This window comes from Nilaparvata lugens, chromosome 8 (assembly GCF_014356525.2).
Source record: "Nilaparvata lugens isolate BPH chromosome 8, ASM1435652v1, whole genome shotgun sequence".
NCBI classification, from domain to species: Eukaryota; Metazoa; Arthropoda; class Insecta; order Hemiptera; family Delphacidae; genus Nilaparvata; species Nilaparvata lugens.
The window spans coordinates 33,704,394-33,728,802 of record NC_052511.1 but is presented as its reverse complement, the minus strand read 5'-3'; the positions used below and the strand labels follow the sequence as shown (position 1 = coordinate 33,728,802).

Below are 24,409 nucleotides of genomic sequence, written 5' to 3'. Positions count from 1 at the left end.
ATTAATTATTTTCGGTAATAGAATTCATTGAATTTCAATTTGTTATAATCCTTGTGAAACCACATAGAACTTTAAACAATCAAATTCATAAGAACAACCCTGAGGATATTGTTCAATAAGGAACAAATTAAACTTGAATGTGATTTCTGTAAATGATGAAGGTAGGAAATATTATAAAACGAAATTATAAATTATTTGTATGTACAATATTCCAAAAAATATATATCTCTATACCTAAAAGTGTATTTAATTATAATTATGAATGATATAAAATAATATCTAGGTACTGCAAATGTGCAAAAGTGAATTTAAAATAATATAATAAATAAATATTCACAGATTTGTGGTTTTGAAAAATTGCCTTTTCACACAAGAAGGATTTCAGTAGTAACTATACTATTCTGAAACTTCTTGTTAAAGCGGAAAATAGACTAGGAGGTCCTCTCCTCTATAAGAATTTGTCAGAAATAAATAAGCATGTAAGCCCTGTGAATATTTAAAAATTATAGAATTGTAGTCATACCTAAAATTTTAAGTTTTGAAGTATTTATTATTAAACGAATATCCAAAGAAAATGCTTTTTGTTTAGACTACTAATAAATCTAGCAAATTTTGCTAAATTCACCGTAGTTTATTTTAAATAATAAATGTTTTAGAAATTAGAAGTTGATAAAATAGTCACTTACTATATTGTAATGAGTAAAAAATTGTAATTTTATACTAAAATATTGTTGAGTCTCCAAAGTACATCCATACAGTAGGATTAATACAGTACGACTGTACTGAAAGTTGAATATTGATTTTTTAACAAATTCAACTATGATGTATAGACAGACGTGTATAGTACATCTAAGTGGATCTCTAAGTTATGTAGTTAATATCAGTTATAAGGAAAAAACTTTCTATAGACTAAAATCATTGTAATCCTTTTTAATATGAACAATTTTACTTTATGAATTAACCCAGGATTAACTTTGATAATAAAAAAAAAATATTATGATGTTGGTAGAAGTCTATAACAATGCTTCTTTAATGTAGGGTACCTTCTATTTTCATATTATTTTATATAAGTGTATAGTTTTCAGATTCAAAAAGCTATCAAACTTTTATTTAGGTCGGAGTGATATATTTTCTTTTCGTTATTAAACATATTTTTCTGGTGATTACAGTTCTGTAGCTTTTCTTTGATTTTGAACATATTTCTATTCCATTCACATTTTTCGCAAGTATCTTTTTATTTTTACCGTTATTTTGTGAACTCTTATGAGTGATTCTTCGTTTCTTTGCACTAACAACTCTTGTAGAACCTGTACCAACTTCACTACAGCTATTTGGTTCTTGGCTAAAATCCCCTTTACATTTATCAACAGTTCTATCGGGAAGTTTTGATCTTGGATAATTCAAATCAAATACCCATTTAGTTACTGGATTTTCCATTGCTATTGCTTTCGATGGTTCTTGTTGTTGAGAAGGAGACCTACATCTTCTATTTTCAGTAAACCTGTTACTACTTGATATAGGCCTATGTTTTTCATTGCAGACTGTCAATGTCTTCCTATTACTGCTGTTTTGATAATTCAATTTATTCTGCGATTTAAAACTGAATGGTGAATTTTTTCCATCTTTATTTTTTCTTTGATCCTCACTCTTGTCTGTGTTAGTGAGGTTTATTTTGGAATCAATTTCTTTACTTATTATTCTACTTTTTGATGCAGATTTCATGTAGTTGGTTCAAGGCGATGTTTAAGTCTCAAATTTTCATTCTTAATTCTGTTCATCATTCCTTCTTCATTATTCATTCTCAGCTTTCTTGACTTGGTTCCTACATTATTATTGCATGAAAATGTAAGAGGCCTCCACAATTCTTTCATAATTAATGGTTTGCAGTTACCTTTTGAATTTGAGGAACTTTCATGAGCACTCCTATTTTTCTCAGCTTTTTCACATGTTTTTGACTCTGCTACTGATTTGCAGGTTGGGAAGAATGTATCTGGCATTTCAAAGTTCATACAGGTGATTTTTTGGGTTGGAATATGTGATAGCTTGTTCTCATTTGAATTTGATTCAGTTTGATTGGAAAATAAAGTATACATTTGTAGATCGATGGAGTTTTCAACAGGAGTGGTACTTCTACATTCAAAATCATAAGCTTTTCCTTTCATTATTCTTGATTCACACGTTTTTATAGATTTATCACTGTGAGGATGGATTTCTGCAGAAACTGCATCACTCTTTAAAATGCTGGTTTCATTTTTTGAATTTTTGTGAACTAATATTCTTGAATCTTCATTCCCATCAATAATTGGGAATTTCCACTCCGAAGAAAATAATCTAGAAAGACTTAATCCATGATCAGATGAGAGATTATTATATTCGTCATAAATTTGTTCAGACTTTTTAGTTTCAAACTTCAAACTAAATAAAGAAGTCCTACTGGGGCGAATGTTCAATTCTGTTATTTTATCTTGAATGACACCTCCTTTGATTGATTTTTTTCGTAAACTTGCATCGATTGAGCTTTTCTTGATTGCTTCAGTTGAATAAGAATCTACTAAATTTTTCATGAACTTATCCGAGTTTCGGACAAACATGTGCTCCTTTTTCTCCAGTCTATAAGTATAATAATCTATTCCTTCCCCAGAATTTGCCTTGTTTTCAGTATACCTGAGTTTCTTTCTCTCATTCAGGGCCTTAATCCCAGCAGCAGAAATTACATATTTGTAGCAAGCTGAGTTATTATTACTGATTGGTTTGCTTATGACATTTTTCAAACACTGATAGCAATAACAAGGAATATCATTTTTTGGAGCTTGAGGAAAAACATTAGAATTCATATACCGGTAATAATCCATGACAGTTAAAACACAACGTTTTTATGTTTTTATATTATATTTTAATAAGTCAATATCATAGAGGAAATGATTGTACTGTATTTAGTATTTACCAGAAATGTAGGCCTATAGCTTGTTATGTGTTATTCTTCACTCATTTTGCCATTACTAACATTAACGTTTTGTTTGTACGTTTTCCAAAATGAGGCTGCAAATTTATAGTTTATAAAGATATTGATTCGTTCATCATAATGTCAACTGGAATTTTTATTCTGTAACAGAAGAATCTACTTTAGAGACATGGGTACCTATTGATTTTTTTTAACATAATAAAGCTAGACCTACATTGGATAATTAAGTTTAATTGGATAATTTGAATTTTGTTTTGAGTTTATTAAACATCTTCAGCTATCATGTGATACTACTTTCAAAATTTGAATTAATTGATAACATCATAGTCTATTCTATTTTTAGTTATACCTAATTATAACTGTCATTTTCCTTCTAGCAATTTACATGTTTCACTGATAATGACCTGGCAAGTTCTTGCAATGATTGGAAGACACAGTTAATTGAACTGCAGTTTTTTATGTGGTTTCCGATTCCCCGTGAAGGGATTTGAAAATTGTCTGCTAGTAAAGCTGGTGCCAGGCAGTCACCCTTCCAACTGTAGAAACGAGAACGTGGCTCTTATCTATACTGAGCAATCAGAATGATATTATGTTTCTTATTGCAGGATTATCAACCTCGTTAATTCTACAATGGGAAGAGGATGTAAAAGGGTAATTTTTCATAGCTTAGAGAAATCAAGAAATTCATTTTACAACTAGACAACCGAATGATTTTTTTACTAAATTAATATAGGTCTAAATTTAGTATAATTTACACATTACACGACATGAACACTGCAACAATCAAAGATCATTGAACTCACAAATTCCGTCCGGTATGCGTAAACAGTAAGACATAGTATCAAATTTCAATCACTGTCTCTTTCTTCAAAACGCTTTCATTTATGGTCTAATTACATCAGCACTTTGAAAAAAAACGAAACGTTTACTATGAATAAAATTGAACTAAATATGAAAAAAAACAGCAACCACTCCGTACATAGTTTTAAGTTTTGTGTAAGTGTATGTAAGTGTGTGTGTGTGTGTGTGCATGTGTGAATGTGTGTGCGTATGAATGTGTGCGCATATGTGAATGTGTGTGCGTATGAATGTGTGCAAGAATGATTATAAATATTGACATATTGATTTATTTCAATTTTGGAAAATTAGAGACAAACGCACATATTAGCATATGAGAAAAAATTAAATGTATGCATGTAGACGTAAGCATACATTTGCAGACGTCTGTGTGCCTTATTAATTTCGAACAACTGAAGCGGGATTTTTCCTCCGTCTGTCTGCTGCTGTTTAAGCGTTTGCCACGAGGCGGCTCCTAAATTATCAGAACTCTGCAAATCCACAAACACACGTTGAGATTTTGCTTGAGCAGGCCTTTTGATTTACCGATGTGAGCGGAGCAGCATCAATACATTAATTTGAGAATGTGAAGATTATTCTCATTTTTTTATCTTGTTACAAGGCTACTCAATTTGTTTCTAATCGAATACATAGAACAAACATATAGATCTATTTCTGTTAATGAATGACTTTTTCCAATATAGTTTATCCAATTATTTATTGAATAGAGCAAACAATACAATAGTCGAAAAAGTAAAACAGGCTATTGATCAAAACTTCTTCAATTTCATAAATTTTGTCTCAAATAGTCTAAATATTATGTAGGCTAAGTTATGTCCATTTTAATTTCTTCACAAAATCAAAAATCTGACACTACAAGTCAGAATAAAACAAACAATTTCAAATTTTGATAGATTGCTTGTTAATAAAACCGTTGAAAAGCATTATAAACAAACTTCAAATTCACAACATAATTTTGATACATATAGTTTTGTTTAATTTGTTTTCAAAATAGTTGACCGAAAGATTTATTTTTAATTATTAAATAAACTGGTTACTAATAGGCTATTCCACAAAATTGATTAAAATAACTGAATATTTGCAACTTTTTCATCTATTAGTTTATTTTGGTCGAGAATACAGTTTTTCAGAGTTATAAAAATTACATTGATCATAGAGGCAATTAGATTGATACCGTATTCTTTATTTATTACTACATTAATTGTTGAAATACATTTTCAAAATATAGTACCTCTATTGATAATTGATTATAATCAAGAGATTTGATGAGTGCTGATCACCATGTTACTTATCTAATCAACACTCATGCTTGCTGCTTTGCGTTGTTTTAACTTATTCAAGGAAATCATTACATTCTCTTAACAAGCCCACTGTTTTAATATAATAGATTTTAATTCTAGATGGTTTCCTCATAGCCAAGTTCATTGGAGGTTTGTATTTTTTTATAAAAATATTTAATTTCAAAAGTGATTTTTTCAATAATTGATGAGAGCTGTAATGTCAATCGTATTAAATTTCTCCTTTTGACGAGTGGTTTAGTTGGATCTTTTTTATTCACAAAATTATCACTATTATGGGATGATTTTATGGAATTTCTAAAATTGGCAACTCTATTCAAATCACTAGGTTTAGAAATCCAATCATGCTTCTGATTTGATTGTGCATGTTTTTTCAAGTGAAATATTCCACTTTTGAAATTTTCAAATTTATTAGTAAACGTTTGAACGTTTTCCTCTGGATAATAAACATTTTTTCTTCGACGTGATTCTCTTTCAAATTTTTCTTTACAAGATGAAGAAAGTTTTGTTTGCGGACTCTGATTATCAATAAAATTTCCCGGTACAAATAAATACTCTGAATACTCAGTCAAATGAACCTTCTTATTCTTTTGAGATTTTGGAATATAAGATGTTCGTTGGAAACTTACCTCATCCAAATTTAGAAACAGTTTTATACCACTATTAGCGGATGATAAATTAGAGTTTCGATCATTGAAAGTGTTGATATTATCATTAGGTTGATAATCTTCAATGGGAATCATACTATAATTTTTAATATTAATTTCACCGGGTGTGATAGCTTCAACATTTGCTTCGTTATTGTTGATTGAATCTGAATTATCTTGATCTAATTTTGTAGCGTTATATTCCTTCCAATCAAATGGGGTCCAAATAGTTGCTGAATGTGATTTTTGAGCTTGCTTTTTAGATGGATGCGATTTGGTGCTGTTGTGAATCCCATCAACAACCTTATTACCTATTCCATTATTTACTTCCTTATTTGAAATATCACTTGCAATCGTGTCTGCAGAATTATTTTGAAAATTCTCCCTTGGGACCTGATCACCAATATGAAGTGAATATTTAGGATCAGTAACAGTACGTTCTCTAAAATCCTTGATATCACCTCTTTGAGGAAATGAAGCATTACCATCACTACCATTCAAAATTACAGAGCTATTGTTGCTCATCAATGCACCATTTTTTGTATTCAAATTAGTGGAATAACTTAATTCTGGAATGTCCGATGTGACTAAATCTGTTGAAGAGTTATAATTCCCAATCTTCTCATCAGTTTGAGGTGGAGTTAAACTCTCTACAATCAAATCTTTAGAGGTACTAGACTGTTGCTCTCCGAATTTTAATTTATCTTTCTCTGTTATCGGCAGTTTTCCCACTTGAGTATCTGTAGATAATTGAATATTGGAATTATTGTTAGTACCCGAAATTTCTGATGCCTTTACAGTCATTGAAGATTTATCCTTTTCTATTTCTTCAATGTTTCCATCAGTTGGAGTTGAACTATCTTCAATCGAATCTGTAGAGTTACTTGGTAGTTGGTTTCTGTTTTCGATTTTTGAATGTTTATTTTCTGTGATGGGAAACTCTTCCACTTGTAGGCCCACCTCCGGAGAGGGTTGATTATTGCTAGCCAAAGACTTTTGTGATGCATCTACTTTTGATGAAAAGTAACTCTTTCCTTTTTCATAAATGGTTTCATTTGTTGAAGATAACAAAGAAATTCCTGAAGCTTCTACATTTTTCAAAGATTTATCCTTTACGATTTCGTCAATGTTCCCGTCAGTTGAAGTAGAACTCTTCACTATCAAGTCTGTATAATTAGCCAACAGCTGCTCTGCATTCTCAATTACTGTATAGTTTTTCTCTGTTATAGGGCGGCTTCTTACGTGTATCTCTTGAGATTGTTGATTGTCAATGACTGCAGAAGCATCAGTAGCCAAAATTTCATTTGTGGTATTTTTTGAATCAAGAATCAAAGTTGGGAGATCCGATTGAACTTTCTTATCAACTTCATCGAGTAGTAGATTGGTATTTTCTGTATTTGGAATTGTTCCATTTCCATTATCAGGGGTTGAACGATCTTTTTGAAATTCAGTCAGAAGCGATCTAGGCTCCAGTTTTATTCCATCTGTACTCAAAGAGCTTTGATCGATTATGTTGGTTCCATTTTTAATCAATTCTTTACCTCTCTGACTGCCCACCTTTCCTACTCCATCACCATCACTTGGTTGCTGAGCCAAATTGTCCACAGTTGTTCCATCTTTCTCCAAGTCTGCATTTTTATCATCAATCTCTTTCCTTGGTTGGTTGCTTTCATTGATCTGCGCCAAACTCTCTGAAACTGGCGATGTTGGTTCAACTGTGAAAGCTGTTTCATTGCCTGCAGCAGAGCTCTCTGCAAAAAAAGAGGAATGAATTACTTTTCGATGATTTTACATGAAGAGTTTTTTATATACTCTATTCAACATATACATATATAGGATCAGGTAAATATATAATTTCAAGCCTTTTGAAAAAAGAATTGTTCATAATCTTATTTAATAATTACCATTCAGTGGTAATGGGTGTCAAACTTCAATTCATAGAATTAGCTAATCATTTTCAAAATTAATTCATATAAGAATATAAATCAAAATAGTATTAACTTATTATTTCATTGCATTTAACATGGGAAACGTATGCCAAATTTTCACAGTATAACTCTCAAGGATAATCACAGTAGCCAATGCTTTTCTTTAATATTATGAAGGAGGTGTTGAGGTAATATTATAAAATATCATAGATGATATAATTCACTTTTTATAGGAATATTTCTCATACAAGAACTACGGTTTGGGTTTTTGGCAAATAGAATAAACCATTGTTATGATGAGTAGCTTTATTGTTCAGAATATTTATTTTTTAATTTGAAATAATAAAAAACTGAAACTTAATAATTGAAAATAAGTTTAATGAATGTCGAAATTTATAATCTCAATTTCAGTTTAGTGAATAGTTGAGCATTAGTTGTGGTTAAGCCCAACATACTATCCAAATGTTTCTTGGTGCATCCCATTTTGACAGCCAGCGCAAAGCTTGGAATGATCTCACTGGCATTGGGCCCAACGTAGTGCAGGCCAATCACCTTGTCACTCTCATCAGTCTTGCAAATCACCTTCGCATAGCAGGGTGTCCCGACCATTTTCCTGGAGATTGTCCACTCTACAGGAACATGTTCACTGTCGTAGACATCGATTCTCTCTGCACCAAACTTGTTCACGGCAGCCTCTTCACTCAATCCGACAAATCCATATTTGATGGGAGTGTGCAACACCATCGGAATGAGCCGTCGATCGACAATGAACTGAGTTCCCAGCACCAGATTCCTGACAACCGACGCTCCTGTTTTTCTAGTCAACATGTACGATGACGGTTTGGACAGCTCAGCTACATCGCCGACTGCGTAAATAGTGCGACAGTGTGTCTGATGCATTGTGTTCACGATGATCTGCCGCTTGCTGTCGTTGGTGAGTTGCACTCCAAGTCGCTCAACATTCATCTGCTTTGCCGTTGAGACCCGTCCTATAGAAGCAAACACAACTCCAAACTCCTCAGTGGAAAAATAAGGCAGAGGAGCCTTGGCGTAGAAAGAGTCTGATGCAAGGTTTCTCTTTTTTACTAAATACTCATACTCAACTATATCTTCCTCCTCAAGCTTCACTACTGATTCAATTATGTAGGGAATGTTGAACTTGACACCCAGACAGCTGAGATGTTGTATCACTCGATTTACACAGTTGCGGTCCAAATTTACTAGTAGCTCTCTTTCCGAACAAACTGTTACATCAATGCTCAAAGCAGCAAGAAATCCGGCGTATTCAAGACATGTCATTGTCGAACCTATGATTAACACTTTTCGCGGGTTTTGTTTTATATGGAAAAAGTCTCTAGTAGTGATGACATATTTTGATCCAGGAAAATCTGGTACACTTGGTATAAGCCCCGTTGCCACAATAAAATTCTGGGCAGTATAAGTAGATCCGCAACAGTTGAAGTCATCACTCGTGGCTCGTATAGTGTGCTTGTCTATGAAGGTGACAAATTTGTTGTGATAAGTGATACCTTTCACTTGAAACATCTCTGATAGTTCTTTGTTTTTGTTGTTTATGTAGTTGTGGACGGTGGAAATGAGAGTTTTCCATTCGAAGTCGACTGAATGCGCCTTGTTGGTTTGATCAGTGCTCTGCCAACCGAACTTGAAGCTGTCCTGGATGGTCTCCTTCATGAGGGCCGCGTGGCTGAATATGCTTCTGGGAATGCAGCCGACGTTGAGGCAAGTGCCCCCCACGCCCCACCGGCAACCCCTCTCCGTCTTCCTCACAAAATCAAAGATGGCGACCGTGCAGCCCATCAAACTGGCCTCCAAAGCGGCCGATATGCCCCCAGGACCCGCCCCCACCACAATCAAATCAAAGTCATAATCTCGACGATCACCTTCCAATAAGTCGTGGATTCTTCCAACACGAATAAACTTCACCAGTTTATTGTAATCTGTGATATGGTATGAGTTCACAAAAACATTGGTCTTTGGTATCGAAACTGATTTTAATGCTAATACATCCACAAACAGAGATTCCAGCTCGCAGTTAATATTAATGAAAACTTCGTAAAAGTCCAATCCATTCTCGTCTAATACCTCCCTTACCTTTTCACATTCTTCAACATCTTCAAAAGAAAATACACAAATTTCAAATGCTTTTATAACTTTATCTACGTAATGTTTGACAGATCTGTGGTTGGCTTTCAAAGTTGCAAATTCTTCTGAAAATGATCTCCTCTGATGTTGCTTCTCATCTTCTGACGCCATCAAATAAAACGTAATAGTTTATCAACTACTTTGAGCTTTCGTCAAAAGAAAAATTCACAAGGTTATTTATCAACATTCAGTTAATATAAAATATAAATATTTATTTTTGATAAATCTTATAATAATTAATTATAAGATAATAACTCATCCACGTATAATATGTAAATATTCTTTTTCATTTTCAAGTAAATTACTTTATGCCAACTGGCATTAATTTTAATTATAATCTTCACAGTTTGATATGATTTTGTTGACACCTGATTCGAAATTAGATTAATTATTTCTTTTGATTATATCCAGGTCTTGGAAAATAAAATGCAGAATGTTGTTACAAATAACTCGGTTGTACAATTGAAATGACAAAATTTAAATAAATTCAATTCAACATAATGCTAGGGAATATTTTTATAAATTATTTTGAGTAATATACTACTATATTAAGACGTCAGTTTGAATATCAGTGTTACTTGTTTATAAAGTCCCAACTGAATTCATTATTAATAGAATTACAAAATCCAAAAGGAATCTTATACTGGACTAGCAGGGCACCCGTGCTTCGCTACGGGAATTAAAAGATAAGATTATTTTTGTGAAACATTCATAATCTAAATTCTATCAAAATTTTTATAAGAGTTTTTGAGATTAGGTCACAACTTGGCATGAAAATTATTGAGTCAAATCATTCGAATAATTAATTGAGGTGTTGGAAGTGTTCTGTAGAATATTAGTCTGATTGTAGCGAATTTTGTAGAATATTGGGCGGGGCTTAAAAGTCAACCTCGACTTTATTCTTTGGCAATTAATATTTCCCGTTGACAGTTATCAAATTAGCAGTGATCATGTTATTTTTGATTTTGCTTGATGCAATTGAAGAATAAATTCCAAATTAAGTTGATTCGGGATTTGATGACTCTGGTATCCATGGATCTCTTGCTTATTCTGGAATTTTTGGCATAGCCTGTCGCTCACTTTTCGTTTCACATATCCAAAAGTGTAAAAGCAGCCAATCCACTGATTCTTTCTTACATGTAAGTCCATTCATACATAAGAGTCCATTCATAAATAGTTAGTATAACATTCATTCTGGCTGATTTATCATGTCCTAAACTTTACTATCATAAATATTAAAGTGGGATCAATTTAATGTGAATTTGCATAAATCTGAATAGAGTTTATTCAGTCACTTTGTTTATTAACTACCATTATATGATTTCTTTCTTTGATCTCAGCTTGAACCAAAAGCTTAGGGAAGAAAATTTAGATGTAAACTAACATGTAACTCAATTTAATTTCTATCTAAATTGACAACTTCATTTTTTACTTCTATTATCTATTAATCTATTATCAATAGATTTGTCATGTGTCATGTAATGACATCATGAAAGGAAATAGGATAATGGAATATCATGTTTTTTTCGATTTCGTTTTTAGCTGATTTTGAAACATGAAAATATCAGGTCCATTAGATCGAAAGCCTGTTCAATTTCAATCAGGATTAAATTTCATGAGAATTAATCAGAGCAGGGTTTTTTTTAATAGAAGTCTTCTCTGATTGATTCTTGTTGTCAGTCCGGATTATGAATTAACAGACAGTGCAACTGGCTCTCTCAAGGCCATGGCTGCGTACAAACATGGTTCAACAGTGGAACCAATACAACAGAAGCTGAAGAAATTAATCGCATTTCTATCACCTCATAATGAACATTACATTCAACAACCATATGTTTGGGAAGATCGATTTTAAATTTATTTTGCTATCATCCGATCACTTTCTGAACCTATTCTTCCAGATGTTCAATGAATACTGCAATGTTTTAAAATAATGTCACCAAATTTGGTAACTCAACTACAGCTATTATAATCTTTCTCATTTGCTCACAACCTTTTACGTTTTCAACAGACTATGGAAACCTTTTTTCTGATCAGCTGCTACTTGAGGGACCAATAATCCTTTCTCAAGGAACTTCAGCAAATCTTCCCAGAGTTGAGACCTGTTCCAAAATAGTGTTCTTCGTCGCAAACCCACTATATTCCTGATTTAATCAAAATCGTTAGAACCGTTTTCGAGATCCGTCCGACATACATACATATCCACAAACACACATATTCAAACAAAAATTGCTTTCTTAGTATAATTAACTTCAACGATTACGATTTCATTCAATGAGAGCTTATTTCACATAGTAATAACAGCTGGCATCAAAAGTAAAAATGGCAAACATGATTGAAATTGAAACAGTAGCGATCATCGACATTATTATCTTCATCTGATCTCAAGTAACCAAACTATAGTAAGATTCACATCAATGTGTCAGCATTGTTTGAATTGGGAGCATTGATGCTATAAATGAGGAATACTGACAGTCAACGAACTGTTATGCATATTCTCCAATATTTTTTTCGAAAGCTACCTTCTATTTTCTCAATGTTTGAGAATCTCAATGTTCAACAATCAATGTTTGAGGATAATTGATTCATGGAAAAGCGCCTTACTTCTATGAAAGATATTTTTACATAAGGAAAAGCAACAACAGCTATTTGGCCGTTTTAATAAATAACCCCTTTCTTTCGCCCAAGTTAAATTTTGGCCGAATTTCCTCATTCTTTGCAAACAGAGTCCACAACGGACACTTCTGAAACTTTAAAAATACCCTCCATATATCATACTGAATTATTAAAATTTTATCGAAATTGTTCAAGCAGTTTTCGCGATCTGTCGGATATACTATCAAAATTAGTCTTGATAGAATAGGATCAATTGATAGAAGCAACTTCCGTCATGAAAGTTTGTTTTATGAAAAATAAAAACTATCTATACTCCCAGGAATAGCTCTGATTGAAGCAGCAGTGCCCAATTAATTTATTCTCGATAAATGCATTTCAATAAGTTCTTCAACTTGGTGCCAACCTAATGAAGTCATCTCAACTTGATGCCAACCTCACAAAATTATTAATTTAGTTGCCAGTTAACAACTGTTTTGAAGAGGTACTCTCTCTAGATTATAGTTCTATAGTAACATATGATATGGACATTTCTATTATAAAATTGAGAAAGAAGAATATACATGCTAAAAGACGATCTTTAAACCCTTAAAAACCACCCTTAGAGTTGGAATATCGCCAAAAGATTTCTTAGTGAGCACCTAGGACGTATAAGGAAGCTATATTCCAAGTTTTGTTGCAATCCGTCCAGTAGTTTTCCAGAAACCGTGATCAGTGAGTCAGTGAGATAAGAATTTTATAAGTATAGAAGATTGGATTAAAAAGATGAATGTTTATTCTAAATTATCCATCTCCATTATTTAGTGTTTCAATCTTAAAAATTATTTGTTTTAGCTTCCTTGTTTCTGTCTTTTTTAATTTGTCATTTGCTTGTAATTTGTTACTTTGTCTTATTTTTTGTAAAGATTGAGATGTGACCTAGTTTCCGTAGTTTCATTTCAGTGGTTTGAATAAGCTCTATTTTTCTTTTCTATTGACATGTTTGCTGTACCTAGTTGTTGGAACTGACTGCCGGCGCCCAAGTTGTTCTTTGCCGGAGCCGGAAAAAAAATCAAAAATTCAAAACCAAAAAATCATTTTTTGAATCAAATAATAATTAGTATATTGATTACAATTATTTTATGAGTACATTTATAATAATATGGTATGAAAGAGCAAACAAATTTTCTTTTTTCGGGAAAATTCTATATAAATTTGAAAAACTCAATAGCACCACTGTAATTTATCCAACCAAGAAATATCGACAGAAAACAAAGAACGGAACTTGATTATTAAATTATTGTAGAAGGAACGATACAGAAGGAAAATATCAAACCTTGCTCAATACTTCTGAAATCGTGAACTGGTACAGATATGGCGAAAAATAACATCAATAAAATATGCGAATATTCCATAATTATCCAATTTTTAGTCACTAAAATGTTGTTTTATTCCCAATTTTTCACATAATTGCTTTTTCTAAATTACGTACTTGCGACTGATGGAGAAAAATTTGATAGAGATTATTTGCTTTTTCATATATTATCTTCACGATCAAAGAAATGGAAAAATGTTTATTTTTTAATAGCCAGTATGGTTTTTAAAGTATTATAAGCGTGTTATTGAATTTTCCGCTCAATATAAAATTAATTTTATTCACTATCAATTGCAGTTTTTTTTACCAGCAGGATATTGGTCTAGTACCACTAATGTAAGTTGATTCATTATTACGTTGTTTACTTACGTAGGTATATTGTATATCACTCTCTTTAATGTACTACATCCAGAGTGCTGAATTTATGTTTTATTTAAATCCAGATTTAAAAATACGAATATCCAAGCGTTAATCCCGAAATAAATGTATCTGTGAAAACAAGGAAAATGGGTTTCAATCAGTCAAGCAGTTCAAAGTTTTTGGATCCCAAACTATTTTAATAGTTTGAAATATAATATACGTTGAGATTCATATAAAAAATGCAGTGAGATAAATTTCTTTTACCAAGGAAAAATAATTATACATAGGCTATGTACAAACTTATTGAAAATTAGGCTATAGTATTGAATTGTAGAAATTGGCTGCACGCCATATAAAAGATGTATACAAACTCGTTTATAATTTTTTGATATGGCGTGCAGCCAATTCTACCATTAAAAATTATGAATTTCAATAGGTATATTACATAAAAAGTAATAATGGACTACCTATACGCGCATTTCAAACCTGCTTTATATATGTTTTATTGTTGAAATGACTAGTACCCTTTTTTCTTTTTTCAAAAAACGATGGGTTTCGGCGAATTAGACCATTCTCTAATGTCAAAATGAATCAATAGAAAGTAGCCTAGAAAGGGTACTAGAAATAGAAAGGGTACCGGTACTCGTTATATAAATAAAAAGTATCAAGTATCCCTATCAAAATAAATCAATTATATTTAGTCTATAGCCTATAAGAAAATTCAATAAATGAATAGATCTCTACTTTCGACTTCTCGAGCGTGTTTATATATTGTAGTATATTCTAAATGGTACTTATTTGATAAAATCTCGCACATTTAAAAAATAATTGAATAAAATCGGAAAGTTCACGTTATGTAATTTGAACATTGATAACTAAGTTTTCGCCACACTGCACAGAAAGCAGCTGTTTTCCAGTCCCTACATAGATCTGAAAGACATTGTTTTTACAGACGACTTTCGTCTGACGTCAGAACAGGTTTCTTTCCGGCCTAGACCCTTTCCAGCCGCTAACATGGAACTAAGAAAGGTGATCAAAAAACAGCTGATCAAAAAACTTTTCATTATTTGTGTTAATTATTCAATAATTAAAACATTTATAATAATATCATCTTATTGTCATTTGAAAGAATAAAAAAGTATAAACTCAACCTCCCACATAATTGAACATCATCTTTTAGGTTATTTAGACAAATCAGAATAAAAAATAAAAATACTTGGACAATTTCCTGATATTCAGATTACCTCAGATTTGCTAGAGCTATCACCTTCCACTTCTGCTTTCGGAAGTGCTAAGTAAACAACTATTCTCATATATATATATATATATATATATATATATATATATATATTGTTTATTTTTGTGTGTGGCGAAAAATAGCGTTCGCACCACGGGCAAAAATGTTTTTCCGGCTCTCAATCTTTTCTAGTCCTCGGCCTACGGCCTCGGTTTCGAGCCGGAAAAATCTCATTTTCTGCCCTAGGTGCGAAATATACTATTACTGGCAGAGTGTACCATTTAAACATGTATAATGATTGAAAAGTGAGCATTAAACAATTTTTTACAGAAAATCTTGCATCGCATGTGAACTGTAATAAGCCTTTCATTATGATTTTGGCCTCTACAATACATAAAAGCAGTTTGATCCAAGTGTTGATGATTATTTTAATACAGTATTATAGAAGGCTTATCTCATTGGATTCCATCATTAACATGAAGGGCTTCTTCAGAAATGTGAAATTTCTCAAAACGTTTCAAGAGCTGAAAAACAATGCAACAAAGATGAGATATTTCAGGGTGTAATAGTATTGACTAATTTGTGCTCATCAACTTGAAATGAATCGTTTAATGGAAGTGTTAAAAGAGGGGACAAGAATAAATCATTGCTGGTTTCGAAAGATTACGCCAGGAAGATAGAGGGTTGAAGAAGAAAGTGAATAGAAAAATAAGAAGAAAAGTAAAAGCGGGGGATAGACTATAAAAACACCGCTGACGAAAGTTGCCTCACAATAACCTCATTTTTCCGCTAGACTTGAAAAGCAAATCAATTATTCACACTTTTCTGATCGCCTTCAAATCTTTTAATAGACATTCTGCAATACTCTTCAGACGGGCATCATTGGTAATATTGTCACAAGCCCTTCCTCTGAATATTGATTTTTGCACCCACTCCACTTCAATCCAAACCCCGTTATTAATAAGACCAATCAACACATAAATTATTAATCTCTATTGACTACTCTTTCAACCCTTTTTTAGTATAAATTGTTTGCTTCTTTTTTGGAAAAGCCAGTTGTAGGATGGATCTTCATCCAGTCAACACCTCGATTAGGTTTTACGCAAGTTAAAATCTGAATTGGTAATCTAGTGAATAGAATACTATGGAAATTAGTTAAGAATATTCTTAAACAATATTGTTTGAATCCAAATCCAAGTGAAGAGAATATAAGAATCTATTTTATGTGTTATGAATGTCTAGTGCATGAAATTCTGGAATAAATTTGTACCATGGTCGAAACTTCAATGGGAAATGGAGGTGAGTTTCTAAAGTTTCCAATGAATCTGTTTTTTATATATTTGTAATGCTTGTCGTTCTTTTTTAACTACGTACTTGAAGATTGAATCTCTTAAGTTCGAGAATTACCTTATTGATTGTGTTAAAATTAATTTTATTTTATTTTATAAAATAAACTTCAACTCAGTTTCAATTTCATTAACTTAAAATAATCAAAATATAAATCTCGAGGTATATTTTTACTGAAATTTCGGTACCCACTATTTTATGTTGTATTTAATTTATTTTAATCTATAATTTATCACTAAGAACAACAGTTGTTATTATATAGTTACTATATAGGCCTACCGGCACTACAGTTTCAGTTGAAATTGTTTTAAAGGACAAATATTAGTTTGGATTTCTAGTTATTTTCTACTTGCAAAATTCAAGTAGTCGTAGCAGTTATTGCGTTGAATTCATAACACATTATGACAGTGGATACAATATTTATATAAAAAAGTTTCATACGCACTATAAATATGTAAAATTGTTTCATTAGTGGAGGTTGATTATACGTATAATGAAAAAAGGAAGATACCATATTCTGGAGAATAATATAGCAATTAATGAATAAAATATTCTATTTCAAAGACACAGTAATTTTTTTACAAGAGATATAGTATAGAATAGTTTTGTACAGACATATAGATAAAGCTTCGATTCATTTTTGCTAGGATAAGATTGATAGACACTTTTACTTCTGATCAATAATTTTTGGTGAAAAATTGTAAATCGTAATAGTTTTTGTTTGTAATCAAACGAATGTATTGCTTCATACGAGTTGGATGAAAAATATCGGCTTATGACGACCGATAAATATGTTATTGGAAAACAATAGCACTTGAAACTGATGTAATAATTGGTATATCATGAACTTGAATAAAGATTAAAACATATAACACTTCACGGCCACTCAATGTTTAACCGAAAATAGAAAAAAAGATAAGAAAGTCGCAGATAAAATTGAATTAGGCTTGTGAACAGTCATTAAATTCTATTGTGAAACATAAATTCAAAATAAACGTGGGTTCAGCAGTCTACGAACAGTTTTAGTACTGAGTGTTCGAAATAGAAATATATTTTTGAATAACGAATATCCACAATTAAAGATTTAATAAGTGCTATTTCATACTATAGTGAATTGTTTAGTAAAAAAGGTATGTAAGTTATTCTGGATTGTGAATAATTATAATTCTGTAAAATATAAGTAATATGTAAACTATAATTGGCTGCACGTCGTGTAAAATACATCAAAAAAGTGTATATGTAAACTATTTGAACCGGAATTTATGGATAATTTGAATAATTCGTTTCAGTTTGATCAGTTTCACTTTCAGATAATATTGAGTTCCAACTTCTACAAATTCTGTGGAATTCAACAATATTCATCTCATTCATTCATGTTTTTAGAAAAGTGTTCAATTTTCACTTATTTAATATTCAAGTTTTCAACAATTTTTTTAATAAATTTATTCATATTCAATTGGATTTTTAAGTTTAAAATTTGTTATAACTACCTTACAATGGGGCTTATCATTGTAGAGTTGAAAATAAACGGTCTCAGTAGCCTAAGCATTAGATTTAATGTAATCTAAATAAGAACATTTGTTATTGAAATTTATAATAAATTAACTTCATGTTTTCCGATCTGTTGTTTCCTAATCCAATCAATAAAACACCAATACTGAACTGATCATTCAAGTTCGTTTTATGTAATTGTTGCAGAATAACAGAATTATTTTCTGATGACAGACCGTTTCATGAGTGACCTTAAAATTCATAATAGCATCTCATTGTTTTGAGAGTTAGCTGATTCTTCAGAAATGGAACAGCCTTTATTTATTTGAAAAGTGTTAGTAATTTCTAACGTGCTTGTTCAATCTAGTCCTGTTTTTTTAAACATTTTCAAGTCAATTCTCATATATTATTGTGTATAATTTACTAATGTGGTAAGTTTTCACATTCAAGATAGACAATTTGGAGTTGAATATTATCTTATAAGAAACTAAGTACATTTGCCCAAGTACAGCATGAATGGATGCGAAAACGATAAAAGAGGTAATTTAAAAAATGACAATAAGATTTTTCCAGAATGATAGGATGTTTCAACGTGTAATATTATATTAATTTATATTTTATATTAATTTTATCATAAATGGAATGGTTGCATGATTTGATTTGAGTCCAACAACATTTTTTATTTGAATTTATTAATTCATATTCTTGAAAAACTTTTGAACAATTTTGTATTATAAAACTAATGAGCATTTAGTGAAGGTCAAAGACTTTAAAGATGCTCTCTTGATGGTCTTTGGTGAAGGCGACTAATTTTTACTTTCCTTAAACTATTATCATAGGTAAGGAAAGTATTGCTTTCCGAAAAAATTAAGGTACCCCAATTTCTAAATTTCTATACGTTTCAAGGTCCCCTGAGTCTAAAAAAGTGATTTTTGGGTATTGGTCAGTATTGTGTGTGTGTGTGTGTGTGTGTGTGTGTGTGTGTGTGTGTGTGTGTGTGTGTGTGTTGTGTGTGTGTGTGTGTGTTTATGTGTGTGTGTGTGTGTGTGTATGTACACGATATCTCATCTCCCAATCAACGGAATGACTTGAAATTTGGAACTTAAGGTCCTTACACTATGAGGATCCGACACGAACAATTTCGATCAAATGCAATTCAAGATGGCGGCTGAAATGGCGAAAATGTTGTCAAAAACAGGGTTTTTCGAGTTTTTTTTCGAAAACGGCTCCAACGATTTTGATCAAATTTATACCTAAAAAATTCATTGATAAGCTCTTTCAACTGCCACAAGTCCCATATCTGTAAAAATTTCAGGAGCACCGCCCCATCTATGCAAAGTTTGATTTTAGATTCCCAATTATCAGGCTTCAGATACAATGTGAACAAAAAATTCAAGTGGAAAAAATTGAGCATAAAAATCTCTACAATTAATGTCCAGTAGCATTTTCACCTAAAATTGAAAATAAGCTCGAAATTCGAGAAAATAAGATTATTCAATTGCAAACTCTCGGCAACTGTTGATTCGATTAAATCATTCACCATGAAGAGATAACAGACTTTGTGTGTCTGCAGCGCTATTGTCCTGTCACCAGCTGGCTCAGATCTTAGAATAGTAGACTTGAGATGCGTGAGAACACTAGCGTCAGTTGATCAATTTTCATAACGGCAAGGAAAGTTGTGTGAGTGCGCTACACCTGATTTTTATTCCAGCATTTGGACTGCATCTGATCCAATCATAGGTTCATGTGAAAGAATACAAAAGTGATAAAGCTGATTATGCTGTTTAAAACTAATTCTATGTCATATTTGTTATGTTCAGGTGATTGAAGTTTAGCACCATGTCTCTATCTGGACTACTCAGCATCAATGAAGTGAACGAACTGGATTTGGATCAATTCATTTGGCTGTTCGGAAATGTTATCGAGAAACGCACACAGGCTTGCAACTATGTCTTTGAGAAACGTCCATTCCAGAGTGCCAAACACATAATACTTTTATACTCAAAGTATCTCGATACCTTGAAACAATGCGGTACGTATAAATTATTTGTATTATAAATATGCTCAAAGAACAAAAATCTTAATGATAAAAAGATTAAAAATGCATAAGTTGCATTCATTACCTTCTTTTTTTTGTGTTTGAGGAAAAGATTTGAATTCTATTGAATATGATTTATGTGGATAATTAGAAAATAATTTATCTCAATTATTATCATAATATTCAGCTTTCTTCAGAATATTTCTGGCTTCAGATAATTCATTGATTTTACTGTTAATTCCTAGTTACTTTCAATACGTTCAAGATAGATCCATAAATAGTTTGTTGTTCTCTAGTTGCAAGAAGGTTTCATTTATATATGGGCCAATTAGTTTTTCCTTTTTATTAAAATTGATGATAATGATGAAGATGATGATCACCAAAAAAGAGATATAAGAATAAAATTATTTTGATGTATTTTTATTAATATTTTAGAACAAGAGGAAATTCTGCAGTCACATCCTGACCTGGGAGCATCTTGTAAGATGACAGACGAATCAGTGAGAGAACAAGGAAGTTGTGGAATCAACGATTTGGAACAAGAAGAAAGGGAAGAGCTTAGCGAACTTAATTTGAGGTAAGAATGATAACATACGTTTCTATCATACTACATTTATAATGATCTCCTCACGGTACCTATGTGGAATGTTTGGGTACGTAACAAATGTATGCGCAGTACATAAATCAAATCAACTAGGTTAACATCCTCAACCGTTAATTGAAATATCTATCAGCAAATATAAAACTTTTTTCAAAGACACGTCCAGTCTCTAATGATTATGCCATTCTCAAGTGTACAAAAAACTGTATTTTGACCGGCATAATTAACTGAAAACGTTCGTGACTTCCTAGAAGAATATGGTAGTAGTGGTAATATTACCTACTAGTTATAATGGTAGTATATACCTACTAATTTATTTTTCTATTAAAAAGCAAACAATAAGCCCTATAAAAATATCAAATCAATTTATTCTCACAATTCACAAATCATACAGTAGGCCTACAGTTACACAGTACATTAAAGATACCCTTACGTTGAGAGAGATTCACATGTAGGCTTAAGCTTGTGTTTGTAAAGGCCACGCGTAATTCGCTGAATTTAAATCGATAAACCATCTATGAAATTGAAGAGTGACTTGACAACAAATAATTCAAAAATGCGCATACAATAGGTAGACTACGGTACCTCTCCAATATACCTTGATATTTGTTTTCTGAACCCTCTATATTGTATCTTATTGAAGGTGAAGACCCCTCCCCTCCCCCTCTACGTTTTTTAGTCAATGTTCAAAGAAATTGATCTGTTTCGAAAATACATGCTAAAGTTTTTATATGAAAATTTACATAGCAGAGTAGAGTGTTCACTTGATATAGGCTAGGGTATGAATAAAACTTCACTCAAGAAGGCCAACTTCGGAAAGACAACACAAAACCATAAATATAATAGTTATTCTAGAAACAGTTACAATCAATTACATGTGTTTCAATGTGAAATAAAAATACCTACTCACATTTTGGCAATATTCGTGTTGTGATTAAACGATGTATCTTCAAAAATGGAAGACCAGTGATAGCGGAGTGGAACACAATCGTTTTTAGTAGGCCTACTCGTAAATTCGAATATTGAAGAATAAAAGTCAATGAAGGGTCTTTGGAACAATCGCAGCAACAATCTAAGGCTTTTTATGCCAGAACGTTATTGACTTCCACCTCACTGAAACAGGGTCAATATTACTATTAGAATTGAGTTTATCCACTATAATCATCAATGCTATTGAGGAATGAATAAATTATTACCTATTGAAAGGCCGTTTCAATCTCCTTGTTAAATGAGTCAGTTTTTTACTGTTATGATGAATTAAATTACGTCTTTCACAGCCACTCCTATAATGAAAACGAAATGAACATCATATATTCTATAATGTAATGAACGTCAGACAGGAATAAAACTGTTGATCATTTGATTTATTACCATGGTCAAAGAAATATTTAGTTTATTTTAGCTTTGAACGAACAATTCTCCCTTAATATAATTGATTAAATGAGAATGCAAAATAATGGTGATATATTGAATACCCTGAAGAATTCGGCACTGCGAAATATTGATACCGTCGCTGAAAAAATATGTTGAGTGTTTTCCACCCAGACAAATCCCAAATCTATTCTCCTCATTTATATAGTAATTTATCATCATCAAGAAGTTGTGATCACGTAATCTTAGATTCCAATTTCAATAAACTCAATAATAAGAGAAGTGTGTGTTTTTAACTTACATTCATGAAGATCGTTGAAGTTGATGTATCTACTTGTCTTACCATTATTTTGGATAGAAGGAAGAAAGAGCTGTTCTTTTCCGCAGAAGAGAAGTATATTTAAGACAAAGGGCATCCTCATGTTCAAAGCTGAACGATTTTACCTTGAATTTCATATGATTCAAACACTACACGGTCTTAGCAGGAGACATAAGATTGCCGCACATTTCTGAAGAAGAAGAAGAAGAATTTATTGAAAAGTTTAATCAGTGAAGCAAAAGTAAAACGTTTCATTTTGTCTTAAAAACTATAGTTGAAGAGAATTTTTAATTAATAAAAAAATATTGAAACTTGAAGTACCCTTTATTATGGTATTTAAAATATTACAACGACTAGTTTCGACGATAACTTGAAAATGACCTATGGTCGAAACTAGTCGTTGTAATATTTTAAATAATAAAGGGTACTTCAAGTTTCAATATAGTTTTATTCATTTATAAGAGTAGCCCATTCAAGTGAAGTGTTTTCAGCATTTTTAATTTATTCATATTTTTTTCAGGTACAAAGAGAAATTCGGATTTCCATTTGTGATATGTGCGCGACAAAACAAGGCGGATTCTATATTGAGTGCGATGAAAATTCGTTTAGATAATGACAGAGATGTAGAACTGAGGACTGGTATTGGTGAAGTGAAAAAAATCTGCGCTCTACGTGTGTTCGACTTAGTATGGCACGACTGATATAAAAGTTAATTCGTCAATTAATTGTAAATTTTTAACATTTTTTTTATCATAATAATTTCTTATTGGAAACCAAAAAGTACAACACGTAATGTAGAAACGACCAAGAAAGCTACGCTTTTCCAAGTATACTGAATATATTTTGTGATTTGAGAAAATAGTGCAATTTGTATGCCTACTAATTGCACCTCTTTGCAGTAGCAAGTTCACATATTACTCTATTTTCAATTTACATTTATAAAGCATGCGATTGAATTTGATAAATACTATTTTATGAAGGAAAAAGAAATGTTGATCGATATTGTATTTGTGATATTTACTCCCAATTGAACATGTTTTAACATAAATCCTATTTTGTATGAGACAAGTGACAATTTAACGAAATGAAATTATGTGACTCCAATTATTTTCATACGAAGATATAACTTGAAATATAACGATTTGAAAAAGAATATACAGTGTACTTGGTAGCACCTTTTACTATAGAATAAGCCTATATTATTAAGAATTTTCAACTCTAACTTCAACTCATTCCAGTTCTGTTTTCTTCAATTATTTTTACAAAACACTTCACATTGAAATGATTGGGAGAGAAAAAATAGATTGAGCTCTCAAAAATTAAGGATCTGTATGCAGAGTATTTCGGACTACAAATTACGATTAAAAACTTTGAAAACATTAATTTGGTGCAATCAGCATAGCTACTATTCAACTATGTCGTTGCAGTCCAACCTATTTTCTAATAAAATTGTCATAATTTAAGACAAACATTGATGAAGTGCATCATTACAGGACGTATGCTGCATGCTAGTCAGTATCACTTTTCTCTACTTCAGAAATGTTAATTAAAGGAGTTTCACTGATTAACTCTGCTGTGTTTAGTTTTTTGAAAGTACTTACAGTATTTTTTTGGTAAATCAGTCTGGTAATAATTGATTTAACAAATTCAGACCCAGTTAATTGAACCGAAACATGACACACCGAAATTTGAGCTCTAGTACTCTACCAGCAAAATAAGTGCTGTCAAGTAATTGAAACAGTTACTGAACGTCAATAAAACATTTATGTTTTAATGAGGTGGACTTATAAGTGGAGAGTTTAAAGAATAAGGCATAACTTAT

The 24,409-nt window shown here is 31.6% G+C and overlaps 2 protein-coding genes across 11 annotated transcripts; one reads left to right on the top strand and one right to left on the bottom strand.

Moving 5' to 3' along the window:
• Positions 1-4,102: 4,102 nt before the first annotated feature.
• LOC111061294 (bromodomain-containing protein DDB_G0270170) lies at positions 4,103-22,960 on the bottom strand. 6 transcript variants are annotated; one of them, XR_005572042.1, is made up of 4 exons: positions 22,094-22,960; positions 21,808-22,010; positions 14,193-14,312; positions 4,103-7,516 (listed from the first exon to the last, which is right to left on the bottom strand). XR_005572042.1 is itself a non-coding variant. In XM_039434599.1 (2 exons), the coding sequence occupies exons 1-2, from the start codon at positions 13,861-13,863 to the stop codon at positions 5,217-5,219; spliced, it is 2,379 nt and encodes a 792-aa protein (XP_039290533.1). In that variant the 5' UTR covers positions 13,864-13,980; the 3' UTR covers positions 4,104-5,216. The 6 variants fall into 6 exon arrangements, 1 of the variants encoding a protein (XP_039290533.1); XR_005572043.1 differs by having other exon boundaries at positions 7,379-7,516; positions 22,570-22,960; XR_005572044.1 differs by having other exon boundaries at positions 7,379-7,516; positions 22,612-22,960.
• Positions 16,267-23,740, top strand: LOC111057618 (2-oxo-4-hydroxy-4-carboxy-5-ureidoimidazoline decarboxylase). 5 transcript variants are annotated; one of them, XM_022345161.2, is made up of 4 exons: positions 16,267-16,719; positions 20,079-20,290; positions 20,732-20,873; positions 23,108-23,740. In XM_022345161.2, the coding sequence occupies exons 2-4, from the start codon at positions 20,098-20,100 to the stop codon at positions 23,286-23,288; spliced, it is 516 nt and encodes a 171-aa protein (XP_022200853.1). In that variant the 5' UTR covers positions 16,267-16,719; positions 20,079-20,097; the 3' UTR covers positions 23,289-23,740. The 5 variants fall into 5 exon arrangements, with proteins under 5 accessions (XP_022200853.1, XP_022200787.1, XP_039290535.1 ...); XM_022345095.2 differs by lacking the exon at positions 16,267-16,719 and adding an exon at positions 17,634-17,897; XM_039434601.1 differs by lacking the exon at positions 16,267-16,719 and adding an exon at positions 17,978-18,006.
• Positions 23,741-24,409: the final 669 nt, after the last annotated feature.